The sequence below is a fragment of the Pundamilia nyererei genome, unplaced genomic scaffold (genome assembly GCF_000239375.1).
Source record: "Pundamilia nyererei isolate P.nyererei 1_Seehausen unplaced genomic scaffold, PunNye1.0 scaffold00002, whole genome shotgun sequence".
In the NCBI taxonomy this organism is placed as follows: domain Eukaryota; kingdom Metazoa; phylum Chordata; class Actinopteri; order Cichliformes; family Cichlidae; genus Pundamilia; species Pundamilia nyererei.
In genome coordinates this window covers 1,100,986-1,113,852 of record NW_005187403.1, presented here as the reverse complement: position 1 = coordinate 1,113,852, position 12,867 = coordinate 1,100,986, and the positions used below count along the sequence as shown (strand labels likewise).

Here is a 12,867-nt window from a genome sequence, read left to right as displayed (position 1 = left end):
TTTTTTTTTTTTTTAGTGGCAGAAACGGGCTTCCATAGAAACAGGTAGCAATGTGTGGGTTATTTTACAAATTTGGTCTGTAAATGAAAGCAAAAGAAAACAAAGGTTTATAGGGGAACTGGAAACTGCTAGGGACGTTTCCCTAATCAGACAACAAACTGTAAAGGTTAGGAAACTGCTTTAGTGTCAAATAAGGCATTTTATTATGACTATATGTATCAGGAGCAGGATTTTCTTTTTTAAATCTCAACCCGTCTAGTTACAAACATACCATACTATCCCCAGAAATCATGAAATCACTCAAAGTATCTGAAAGCTTTACTTTATGAACAAAAAGCATAAATATGCTTTGTAGCACAGCTAAACATAATATCTTCATATATGATAAAAGATAAAATGGCTTCAAGCTTCTTCCTAAAAGGCCCACGATCGGATACTTACAGACGCCTGCAGGTCATCCGTCTTACCAATCAGATCATCTAATCTGTCGCCTCTCTCCAGCACTTTGTTGATGTTGTCTGTCAGAATAACTTTAACCTCATTTACCTGACCTTGCACTTGGTCAAGCTTAGAGGCTGGAACAGCGGGAGTTGGCTGAGAATGTTGGTCAGCCTGTGAAAAATGGTGGAAATTGATTCACTTTTAGTGCTGTTGGTCCCTTATCCAAACATTTACTAGCATGTGTATGCTACTACAGGTCTGCCGGGCAAATGGCGGTGCTACAGTCCCTGTATAAGTTATTTCTAAGAACCAAACCTTACTTCCTGCAACTGTGCTAACAGGAAAAAGTGCTGTCAAGTGTCGGTAAGTTTACCAAGGCCTGTGTCACTGCCAGATGAGCACCATTGTCACAAAGTAAATTTTACTTTCAAAATTTTGATACGGGATTGTTCAATAATGTCAAGATTGACATCAAGTCACCCTCAGTCATCAATAGAAGAGCAGTATATTAGGCAAAAATGAAGTTATAGTCTAAAAATAACATCGACTTACCATAGCAACACTGTTTCCTGGTCAAAACAGCAAAATCCAGCTTCGAACAAAAAAAGGAAATCTTCAGACGAGTTCAGTCCAACTAATTTAATAAACAAACATAGAGATCTGTGTTTCGGGTCATACAGCAAAAGCTGGACAAACGTTTCCTGAAGGTTGCACCTCTTCACAGTTACTTATTAACTAACAGTTGCTGCAATCAAAGTCTCACTGTTTTACCAGAACAAGTCGCCATCACCAGAGAGAACTAAATTTAGTCGAACATGAACATGCAGTACTTTCATTTCCTGCTTTTGAGGAACTAGGCCTCTATATGATCACTACATAAGAGCAAAAACAGCCACCCTGTTTAGTTATTACAGACAAAGAAGATTGAAGTTAAGCTGGTAAATAAGTGTCTACTAGTTTTAGTTCTGTGTGGTTTACATACCATCAGCTGTCAGAGTGGTAAATGCAGGCCAGTGTTGAGCTGATATGTCTGGGCAAAGTACTCTGTGTTTGCGGCAGAGGGATATTTGCAAGGCAATAAAGGGGTGTATTCACTCGGTTGCTCCACTTCATTTCCTCATCCTGTGTTGTGCAGTTTGTTATTTCACCAGTGTAGCAGCCCACACCTGACAGTTTCAAAGTTTTGTTGTGAAATTATGCTTCATTCTAACATATTCAAGCGTCGGTTTAGTGCAGGTTAGCCCCTTTTTATGTAATTACTAGAAAACTTTTGAAAATATGTTATATAAAACAGGTCACAAGACGCACTATTTACCAGTGTCTGTAAGCTGTCTCATCAATGTATCATATCTATTTCTGGTCATTTTTGCATGGCCTTTGCCTTTTTAAATCGTCTTCGGTGATTCAGAAATAAAGCTGCAATATGGGATACAAGTTGAATATTATTTTAACAATATAACCGTTAGATTAACACAGTGGGTTAGCCTGCGGGGCCTGGATATGTTATGTGTGTAGGTTTTGTATGTCTTGTTTTCACACCAAATTGTGCTTCATTTACAGTTTTTTTTTTTTTTTGCTGTTTCAGCTTTCTTCCCCCACAGTGCAACACAGTAGTGTTTGTGTGCATGTGTGTTCATTTGTGTGTCATTTTTCTGCTGAAAGGACAAGGAATAACTGAAGATTGTGTAGCAGTCAAAGAAAAATAAAGCATTAGTAACACATAAATACTGAAGCCATTCAACCATTAATTCTATTTACTGAGCTCAGGATGTACTTCTCTAATAAAGAGGATCTGGGTGTGAGTTGTGGGAACTGATCATTGAGAGGGAGAATGCTTGCCAAATACTAACAGTAGCTGTGGATTACTGAAGTGGAAATAATAAAGACAAATCTTTAAGTGTGCATCAATGCTGGCTTGCTTGAAGTCACTGGTACAAAAAGGTAGCCTTAGGCTGAAAGGGAGAGGACAGATACAGGTTGGTTACTTGCCAGATGAAGTAATGGGTAGGACTGCAAACTGAGGGGTAAAGGGAAGCAGGTGTGTGAATGGGTGTGGCTACAGATCATGGGTTAGTGCAGATAAGTGAATCAGGTGACTGGGTGAGGAGCAAAGTCTGATGGCATCTGGTGGACAGATGGAGAACACCGGAGAGGAGCTAAAAGAGTGAATACTGAACAGCTAAATCACAGAAGAAACTAATATTACAAGTCTTTGCATCACTAAACATTATGTTTCTTTTCTTTAATATGAAGCATTAAAAAAAGTTGTATCCATGGTCTTAATAGGCTTATCCAGCTACAATCACAATGCAAGCAAGTATTCATAATTAGTTGAGTTACACACAGTAAGAGATTTGAGTAAATTGCCTCTGTGTATTTCTCTTTGGAGCGCATGCTTTTATAGAACCGGCGTTTTGTCTGTAGTTTTATTATTACATGATGAACAATTAATCTAGAAAACGTGGCTCTAGAAAACTTTACATTGGGGCAAAGAGGTCTAGGCAGTGTCGCACATGAAGTGAAGTAGTAAAAATCCCCTTTATGCAAATGGAGTCAACAAAATATCCACAAAAACACTTTAAAACGATTTATTCTAATATAATCTCTTCTAAGAAAACAAACCCGATTTTTTTTTAGGTAGGTAAGTTAAAACAGTTAGTTTTTAAAAGTAACTTTTAAGGACATAAAAGTGTAAGTGGGGGGTGGGTTCAGCTGGTGGGCACCTGTAGATCCGCCCCTGCCCTGTTAAGTGGCTCAGTCTAAATATATTCCATATAATTTTAGAAGCTGGGAATGTGTTTTCTAAAAAAAGTCTTCATTTGTTAGCCCAAAGCTGTGAGATACATGGAGTGGGAGTGACAAGTTCAATATAAAAAAGAAAATGCGTCCCAACAGTGCCATCTTGCGGCTGCCCGAGCTTGCAAACATTCCTTCTTCAGCCATTACAGCTGTTGCCAGATCCTGAAACGGAAATTACTTCTACGGTGTGCTGATGTATCATGTTTTCCTGCACGACTACTGATGAAGGGTTTCATCAGTTGCTTTCTGGAGTTTCTAAATCACAGTTATCTTCAACCTTCAGAGTTAATCATTGCTTTATATAATCGGCGCCGGCGAACATCACAGGCAGCTTTCACTTTATAAAGCAAACCTACATCGGTACGATTGCCCTTTGCTTCATTTTGACCCGCTGAATTCAACTTTTCTGCAGCGACTGTCGACGAGCAGAAGATGAACCAAGGTAGCGGAACCCGCAGCGGGAAGACTTTCCTGTTCACGTCGGAGTCTGTTGGAGAAGGACACTCCGGTAGGCTAGTGCTGTACTCATGTCTCACAGTGTAACGAACAATGTCCAGCTAGACATTCACACATGGATGTATCAGAGACACTTGGACATGTCTGGACATGCACACATACATTGTCGGTCCTTGTAACTCACCACAGCCGTGATGTTAGCAAACTACACAAGTGTATGGAAGATCATTTTACTCAAAACTGATATTGGGGGCAAATAATGATGGTCAATTAACACTTCAGTTATTTCCGTTAAATGAGAATATGAATGTTAAAATATTCAAAAATTTATTTTTGCGGCAGAATAATTACATTTTATATCCTAAATTCAATTTTAAAAAAATATAAATAAAATGAGAACCTTAAATAATTAAGATGTTTTTTTTATAACTAACATAATATGAAATATAATTTAAACCAAAATTGAAATTAAATATGCAAATTGCCAAAAATGTGACATAAAAATTTATTTAGAATAGTTTTAATATTTAAACAAGATTGAAGCTTCAATACTAAACATACTCTAAACCTCTTTGGAAAAAAAGAAAGAAAAGAAAGCATGATAATCTCAAAAGGTGGGAGGAGAAAAAAAATATTTATTGGAAAAGTTCAGCATTTTAGAAAATATGTTAAGTGCTTTTCTTGGTATGATTAAGTATACAATTATGATGCAAACTAAGTAGCTTGTAGAATCGCCTTTATTAGCAGTGACTTGAAATAATCTATGACTTAATTTTTTATCATTGTGGAGGAATTTTGACCCACACTTCTTTAATACATCACTTAGTAAAAATAAACATTGTTATCATATTTTATATATTATTATCCTTCTACAACATATCAGGATTCAAATTGAATACAAATCTGCAGAATGTATTTCTTTTATTTCACTTTACTTTATTGTTGCCCAATTAGAATTTTTTACATACTGATTTTGTGTTCACAGATAAAATGTGTGATCAGATTAGTGATGCTGTGCTCGATGCGTACCTAAGTCAAGACCCTGACTCTAAAGTGGCCTGTGGTAAGTTTCCAGTTTTATTATATTGGCGTGATAACGTTTTCACTATTTAGTAAGATTTCCGTCAGGAATTCAACACAGAAATTCCAAATCATCTGCTATTGTTATGTGAACGATGAGATAAGCAGTTGGAGCATGGATCGTGATGTGTCAGAACTAATAGTACTAACAGATCTTTAGAGTGAATAAAGTTCAATTAGTTTTGAATGTAGCTGCAAAGGTAGGCTAATTTGGTAACTAATAATTAAACAGTGTTTGCCTTTTAGATCGAAGTTCAGGTCAGCATTTTTCTTCTGGGTTCCTCTTGGATGACGAAATAAATGCAGTTTCAGATAACAAACCATCTTCTTCCTCTCTTCCTGAGACTCGCTCACAGTATTCGTTTCAATTTTTACAGAATGTGTGGCAAAGACTGGCATGATTTTACTAGTTGGAGAAGTAACATCCAAAGCCACGGTAGACCTCCAGACAGTCGTGCGAAACACCGTTAAGAAGATTGGCTATGATGACTCCTCAAAAGGTAAACTATGGATGAAATTGGTATTCTTTTGATTACGTGATTTTACAGAAAGTCAGAGTCAAAGAGTGTTGCTGATATTTTTTCAACTGTGATGTGCAGGCTTTGACTACAAGACCTGCAATGTACTAGTGGCTCTGGAGCCGCAGTGTGCGGAGATCTCAGACTGTGTGTTCGAAGGCAGGGATCAGGAGGATATCGGTGCAGGGGACCAGGTTCAGTATTTGATTTTCAGCCACTATGTTTGAATAAGTATTTTGGAGTTGGGGCTAGGATTAGGAGGCCAATAATAAACACATTAATCCTTTTTTATGTTTTTGGTTCAGCAGCAAAGGCATAGGAAATTCATAAATCAACAATTTTGTAATTTAAAGATGAAAATATTGAAAAAAGTCATAATTCTGATTGTAACTCTTTTGACATTCAAATACTGAAAACTACCCATAAGAAACGACGTCACAACTTTCATACATATTTTTGTGTAACTCTTACTGTCTCTGATCTCTTTAATGAAGTAGAACTATTTCTTCCCAAGTAAATTATTATTTACATTTTTTTGCTATAATATTCATAAGAGATTAATGTGTGTGTGTGTGTGTGTGTGTGTGTGTGTGTGTGTGTGTGTGTGTGTATATCATGTAACCACAAGGAATTTCCAGTTTTTCAGAAATCGTGAATAAACTGATGATTGGCGCTACTCCCTCGCCTCCCTTTAGAATTTTTAAATGGTGTATTCACCGAAGGACTGTTTGAAAAACTTGATTTTTAGCACTAAATAAAAAATATGGAAAAAGGGGGTCAAGGCATTACCTTCACTACAGGGTTTCATTTACTTGGAATGACTGTGTAAGCTTATTTGTTGAGATATTCAAGTGGCAAACCAAGCAACAACTTATTTGCAAAACACTTCATATTTTTCAGAGACATAATTTGTAAATATTTGCAATTAAAGATTTAAATACAAACTTTTATGTAACTGGCCTTTCACCCTTAAGGGCTTGATGTTTGGCTATGCCACGGATGAGACTGAGGAGTGCATGCCGTTGACCCTGCTTCTGGCTCATAAACTAAACTACAGGATGAAGGAGCTGTCGCGGAATGGAGAGTGTCCTTGGATACAGCCAGACTCCAAATCACAGGTAAGCTTTTTCACAAGGAAAATCTTGCACACTTCATCTTTTTTGTGTTTTTCTTTTAATATTATGGATGAAACTATACCCTCTCCGCTTTTTGGTTTCTCTTCTGTAGGTCACCGTGGAGTATCGAGACAACATGGGAGCCATGGAGCCCCTGCGTGTCCACACTGTGGTGATCTCAGTACAGCACAGTCCTGACATCACCCTGGAGGAGATCAGATGCAACCTAATGGAGAAGGTGGTGAAGGCTGTCATTCCTGCCAAGTACCTGGATGATAACACCATCTACCATCTGCTGCCGAGTGGGAAATTCCTTTTTGGGGGTCCACAGGTTAGGAATGACTAAAGCCTGTAGTAAATTGTGATTTTCATCCGATGTGAGGGCATGAATGATATGCCTTTGACGTTTTTTATACATCAACAGGGAGATGCGGGACTCACAGGACGTAAAATCATAGTGGATACCTACGGAGGATGGGGTGGGCACGGAGGAGGGGCTTTCTCTGGAAAGGACTATTCCAAAGTAGATCGGTCTGGAGCTTATGCAGCACGTTGGGTAGCCAAGTCACTTGTCAAGGCTGGACTGTGCAGGCGAGCTCTCGTTCAGGTGACAATCGAATGGCATTAAGGGGATCAACGTGTAAAGAAAGTATTTCACTCTTTATTCGCATCACTGTTTTGTGTCTAACGTGTGATGATTGGTGTCCACTCTGCCATGCTCTTAAGATCTCCTATGCTATTGGTGTGAGCCATCCACTCTCCATCTCAGTGTTTCACTACGGCACATCTAACAGAGACGAAGACGAGCTGCTGCAGATCGTACAGAAGAACTTTGATCTGAGGCCTGGAGTGATTGTGAAGTATGTGCAGTTTGTCCTAGTTGCATCTGATAAAGATAAGAGATTCTTTTATTAACAGTGTAGCACTTTGCTTTTACAGAGAGCTGGGACTGAAGAAGCCAATTTACCAGGCCACTGCCTGCTACGGTCATTTTGGCAGGAAGGAGTTCCCTTGGGAAAAGCCGAAGACTCTGGTGTTTTGAGTTTAGTGTTGAGTGTTTTCTAGTTGTGTCCTAGTAAAGTCCGCTTAGTGTCACATAATCAATAATGTCTAAATTCACCTGTTTAAATGTCTTCTCTCTGTTTAAGTGTCTCCTCATTTCTGGCTTCAAACTGCAAAAGCCGTGGCCACCACCTTTTATAACAAAGATTAATTACTATTTTTTTAATTAGAAAAAAGCAACACATTGATGTATTGTTGTATGATGGTTACTGTAAAACATCTGAAGATAAGTGTCACTTTTATACACACTGTCAAAATTCAGAATCTATATCTATACTTTACATTTATTGATTAAAAGGCTGCAATAAAAACAGACTTTTATTATAATATCATGTAACACTAATACACTAATTTGAAATACTTCAAAGATGGAATGACCAATAAAGTATGATCTGTATCATGTAACCACCCACAAATATATACAGATACTAACCAGTCTGCATATTCACTCTAAAAAAATATTGCTTTGGCTCTACCAAGTGGACATGAACATCCATCTACTTTTTCCACTTACCCAACTCCGGGTGAACTTATCCCCGACATAGGGAGACAGCCATTCACAGTCCCATTAACACCTATGTGCACGTCTTTGGACTGTAAGAGGAAGCTCGAGAAAGCATGCAGGGAAGAGGGTGAACATGCAAACTCTACACAGGAAGGCCCCAGCTGGCTCCTGGAGTCAAACCAGAACCTTCTTACTTCTTACTTAGTCCACAGTACCAACTGCCGAGCTGTCCTGGTTATGAACAGTCAAACAATCGTTTTGAGATGCATGGTGAGAACAAACAGTACACTGGCAAGGAGACGTTTATTATACCCGTTGCTAAATTCCACGAATGGACTGATAGTGATGTTCTGCAGATGCCGTGCCTGGAGATGGCGCTGTTGCATCATGTGTGGGGTGGATTGACCCTTTGGCCTTGTAGCCACTCTGCTTGGTGAGTAATGTCCCCCAGAGGACATTCTTCTTGTTGATGCAAAAACATGACATACACCCACAGAGTGAACACTTACATCGGGTGTTTCCATGAAAGTGCAGCGCACAGAGAGATGAATAATACCACCATGTTGTCAGATTTCAGTCCAGAGGGGGAGTGAGTTGGAAATGTGGGGAAAAGAGAAAAACATTCATTTAGTGATACTGACTTTTAAGTTCATGCAAAACGCCCTACATTTTACCATGCAGCTAAAGAACAGCCAGTTTGCAGCAAACTGGATGAATTTAATGGTTGGGAAGTGTAAAAGCTGAAACTTGTGTTTTTTATGATCACTGTGCCAAAAAGTATGTGAAAGGAAATGAGTCCAGCGAGGTGTGCAGAGGCATGAAGCAGCCACTCTGTCCTCAAGTACAGCCTTGTTTATCTAATGTGTCATCCATGCTAATGGAGAGAACAGGAGGGTACTGGGTAACTCGTTATATTAAACCTTTTAAAACAATTAGACTATCATATTTAAAGGAACATAAATCACAATCTTAATATTCTGTAAATGTTAGCTTAAAAATCACAGAAATATGTCCTCTTGTAAAACAATTTATCTGAAAAGGACATCTTTATCTTTATATCGTCAATACAAAATTGTACAATATTTATAATCATGGAGCTAAATTAATTTGCTGAAATCTAGATTTACATATATTGGATTTATTTATTTAGTAGTTTTTTGTTAGACAGAAGGACATAAAAACACTAACAGTTGCAGTAAGCCAGGTTTTATGCATTGTGTAAACAGCTGATTCTACCTCATCGCAACATGAGAATTTTGCATAACACACTCTAAATACGGTGTTTAGCTTTTCTTTTTATACTAAAAATTTATAATTAATCTTTTGCACTCAGTTTTTAGCTGTGTTGAAACATTAAACTAACAGGTATTGGTAATATGACTGTATTTAGCATTTGTGGTATTATTTTGTCACAAGATTTTTTACTATTGAGTTTAGTTCAGTGGTATATGCTTAAATCATTTTATTTCTGTTAAATCACTAACAAAAATCCTATTCAGTATATGAAAAACATTTATTGTATTTTGTATTATACTGTAAATGGTTTTTAGTCTAAACCTTAATAGTGGAAGTACTATATTGGTAAAGGTTACACTCACATGTGCAAAAGAATTCTTGTGATTTCCCTTTGATATATTTCAGAGGTGTTAAAACGACCAACTTTAGCCTTTATGCACCTATAACACCTTAGAGCATTTTTCATTTAATTTCATAGCAATAACATCTAATTTGTATCCACAGCACTTGAATATTACTGACACTTTATTTGGCACATCTTGCTAATACTCTTTTACTCTAATACGCTTTTTATTTTTAGAGGTGGCCATCTGATGTTGGTCCATGTTGACATGATAACATCACTCATTTGCTGCAGATTGTGCCAGTGGATCAGCCATTCTGTGTTCAGAGTCACTTAAATCACCATTCTTCCTCATTCTCATTAGAACTTGACCATGGTTGCATACCTGAATGTGTTGCTTTCATATGATTGAGTCATTAATATTTGCATTAACAAGGAGCTGAACAAGTATACCTTATATAGTGAGTAAACAAAGAGCTTACATTTCTAATCAAGATCATGTCAACACTTATTAATGCCACTGATTCTATGAACATCCTTTAAGTTGTAATTTCAGACTGCTTTCTGTATAAATCAGCTTCCACACACTTCACATATTTTCCAGGCATTTCTCAAACGCATGAACAAATGAAATGGAACAAACGCATTTCATTTTTGCAGCAGCTGAAGATAATGTATTTTAAAAAGAAAGACCTACACTGTGCTTTTATTATGAAATCTCACCTTCGTTATCACATTTTACCACTCCGTCCTTCTTAACAAGAGAGACACATTTGTGTGAGACTTACTCTGTCAAAGAAATTATTCATAGTTTTCAATCAGCAGTTCGTCAGTGTTTAACAGTAATTGAATTTTGATATGGGGGCAATTATTCATCATTTAAGGTTATTTGCATTAATTTGGAATATTAATGGGTTCTTTCGGGGTGAAAGAGGAGATGAGTATTTGGTCACAGAGGAGCTACACCACTCCAGGCAGCACATGGGAGAAGTTTGCCTTAAATTCTTTCTATCAGACAGGTTCTGTAAGACGTGATTAATTATGTTAAAAAGTTGTTGTTGTTTTTTTAACCTGAGCTGTTGTCATTTTCTAACCCTAACTAAACTGAAATATAAAATATTTTTTAAAACCCCGAAGGCTAAGTTCTCCTTGTCTTCAGGTCCAGGTCACTCAACACTGCTACTATCTGCAGATTGTTTTTCCTTGAAAATAATTATTCAGAAAATTAAGTCTTTCTGGGAACAGGCCCAGAAGAGCTTAAGAAAATCATTCAGTGTTTCTCGATATCTTCTCAGAATTAGAATTCATTATTTATTTATTATTATAAAATGTTCTGGATATTTTCCTCCAATGAAGGACATATATGTTGTCATAGTTACCATTTTCTTTAAGCTCATGCTCAATGATTGCTCAGCATCTACAAGATGACCTGCTATTATTATTATTATTTTTTTTTAAATAACAAAGTTTGTGTCTCTGTTGCATAGGCAGTGGTTTGAGGCCTGGGTGTGGTTTCTCCAGATAGTCACTTTGTGTTCTTTAAATTGGTCAATAATGACCAGGAGCTGGACCTCTCCACCGTGTTTTATCTAAAAACAGAGATAGCTGTTATAGCATCCCGCACAGGATTTTGAGCTTCCGTTTTTGAACTATAGACTGCATTTTAATATGACGCTCTACTGGGTTTGACTGACTTTTGAAGCAGCCTCAAGTGGCACCCAGAGGAACTGCAGCTTTTCACAGTACTTCTGCCTTGGCTTAATCTTTCAGCTTTGCAGTTTCCCGTTGAATAAGTTGAGTCTCGCTTAGTAGTATGTGGTTATAAGAAAAGTTAAATGCTTTTCAGCATTCGGTTTTGCGTTACTGAATTCATAATAGTAGTAATTTTTAATTCCAGCCCCACTAATACTAACATTTGCATTCAGCACAGAGGTATGTTTTGAGTTTTGCAGAAAACTTAGCATGGCTGTAGACTCTCTCTCTCTCTCTTCCCTTCTTTTTCGATTTCCCTCCAAGTAGCAGATGATAAGAGGTAATCCTATGGTGCTACATTTTCCCCTCAAATTTCAAGTGTAATGAGATTTTTCGGACTGGGCACACAGCAAGGTTACAGTATAAGGACAGCAGCTGTGAGGGTGTGAGATAAGAACAGATTGGCTTGGTGATAGAAGAGACGAGACGGTTTCAGTCTGGAATAGCTGATTTTCTGATTCAGAGCTCAGAGCTCTTTGATTGTTTTGACAACCTGCTAAGATATTCAGGAGAAGGACCGCTACAGCTCATGAAATTTGCAGATCCTGATTGACTGTAGGATATTTTCATAGAGGCCATCCATATGTATGGTGTGTGTGTGTGTGTGTGTGTGTGTGTGTGTGTGTGTGTGTGTGTGTGTGTGTGTGTGTGTGTGTGTGTGTGTTGGCATATGTGAACCGGTTTAAGCTGAGCTGGAGGTGGAGGACTTGGATTTCTTTCTCAGCTGGTCTCTTATAGGATTTTCAAAAGGATGGGAAGACTTCTCCATCCATCTCTCTCTCACACACATTAAGCAGACACACAGATTTTGTATATTTTTTTTAAAGACCCCTCTGTCTGGTTATACTTGACTTTACTTGGTCTTTGCACATTGTGACAAGACGCCAGAGGCTTTTCCACAAGTGTGAATTTGCTTAATTGACCACACAGGGCTCTAGTAGGATTCTATAGAAGCCAGGAAGCCATGCGTTCCAGTATCCAAATACCACCACAGTAGCTCACAAAATGAAAATATAAGTTTAATTATAAAAATGTATTTCCAAGTTTAAAAGTTAACATTGTGGCAAATTTATTGCAAAGCCAGGTGATGAGTAATTTGAAAGCAACAAATATCCCCCCCCCCAAACAAAATACAACAGAAAAACCCTGTAAACACAACATTGATTAAGAGATAATTGTTAATACCACTTTATTAAGGTAAACATCTTAGCAAATAATTGTATTTTTATACTTGCAGTAGTTTATGTCTAATAGTCAGAGAAGCACTTAAATAGCACTACAGAAGAAGTGCAAGCATACAGGGAGTAACATTTTTAAAGTTGAAAGGTAATTTCAAATGCAAAATGTCTAATTGATCAGCAAATTTCGGCAAACACACTACACAAACACAATGTGTGCAGTTTGTCACACATCATGTCTGCTAGCTAAAGTTATGGCTGCTGTTGTTTTCCAGGGAGAAAAAAGAATCCGAGGTTTCTAAATATAAAGAAAGACAGAAGAGGAGAAGAAAAGAGGAAATTATTTTTAAAGGTAAACACCCTTCAGTAACATTTGATAAAC

At 37.5% G+C, this 12,867-nt stretch overlaps 2 protein-coding genes across 3 annotated transcripts in view; one reads left to right on the top strand and one right to left on the bottom strand.

Moving 5' to 3' along the window:
- Window positions 1-1,536, bottom strand: part of LOC106456161 (vesicle-associated membrane protein 8) — a 3,040-nt gene extending 1,504 nt beyond the window's left edge. Inside the window, exons 1-3 of one of the 2 annotated variants that reach the window (XM_013909852.1) lie at window positions 1,424-1,536; window positions 994-1,075; window positions 442-612 (exon numbers count right to left, since the gene is read on the bottom strand). In XM_013909852.1, the coding sequence (XP_013765306.1) occupies window positions 442-612; window positions 994-996 (174 nt within the window). In that variant the 5' untranslated portion in view covers window positions 997-1,075; window positions 1,424-1,536. The remainder of the gene's footprint in view (window positions 1-441; window positions 613-993; window positions 1,076-1,423) is intronic. The other variant, XM_013909851.1, reaches the window with a different exon arrangement.
- Window positions 1,537-3,351: 1,815 nt separating this feature from the next.
- mat2al (methionine adenosyltransferase II, alpha-like) lies at window positions 3,352-7,772 on the top strand. Its single transcript, XM_005720074.1, has 9 exons — window positions 3,352-3,748; window positions 4,682-4,759; window positions 5,154-5,276; window positions 5,376-5,488; window positions 6,269-6,412; window positions 6,522-6,740; window positions 6,834-7,016; window positions 7,136-7,269; window positions 7,349-7,772. The coding sequence occupies exons 1-9, from the start codon at window positions 3,673-3,675 to the stop codon at window positions 7,449-7,451; spliced, it is 1,173 nt and encodes a 390-aa protein (XP_005720131.1). The 5' UTR covers window positions 3,352-3,672; the 3' UTR covers window positions 7,452-7,772.
- The last annotated feature ends 5,095 nt before the right edge of the window (window positions 7,773-12,867 follow it).

Coding starts and splice junctions, on each gene's coding strand:
- mat2al (XM_005720074.1), top strand. CDS start 3,673: ATGAACCAAGGTAGCGGAACCCGCAGCGGGAAGACTTTCCTGTTCACG. Junction 3,749..4,681: donor TGTTGGAGAAGGACACTCCG/GTAGGCTAGTGC, acceptor TTGTGTTCACAG/ATAAAATGTGTGATCAGATT. Junction 5,489..6,268: donor ATATCGGTGCAGGGGACCAG/GTTCAGTATTTG, acceptor TTCACCCTTAAG/GGCTTGATGTTTGGCTATGC.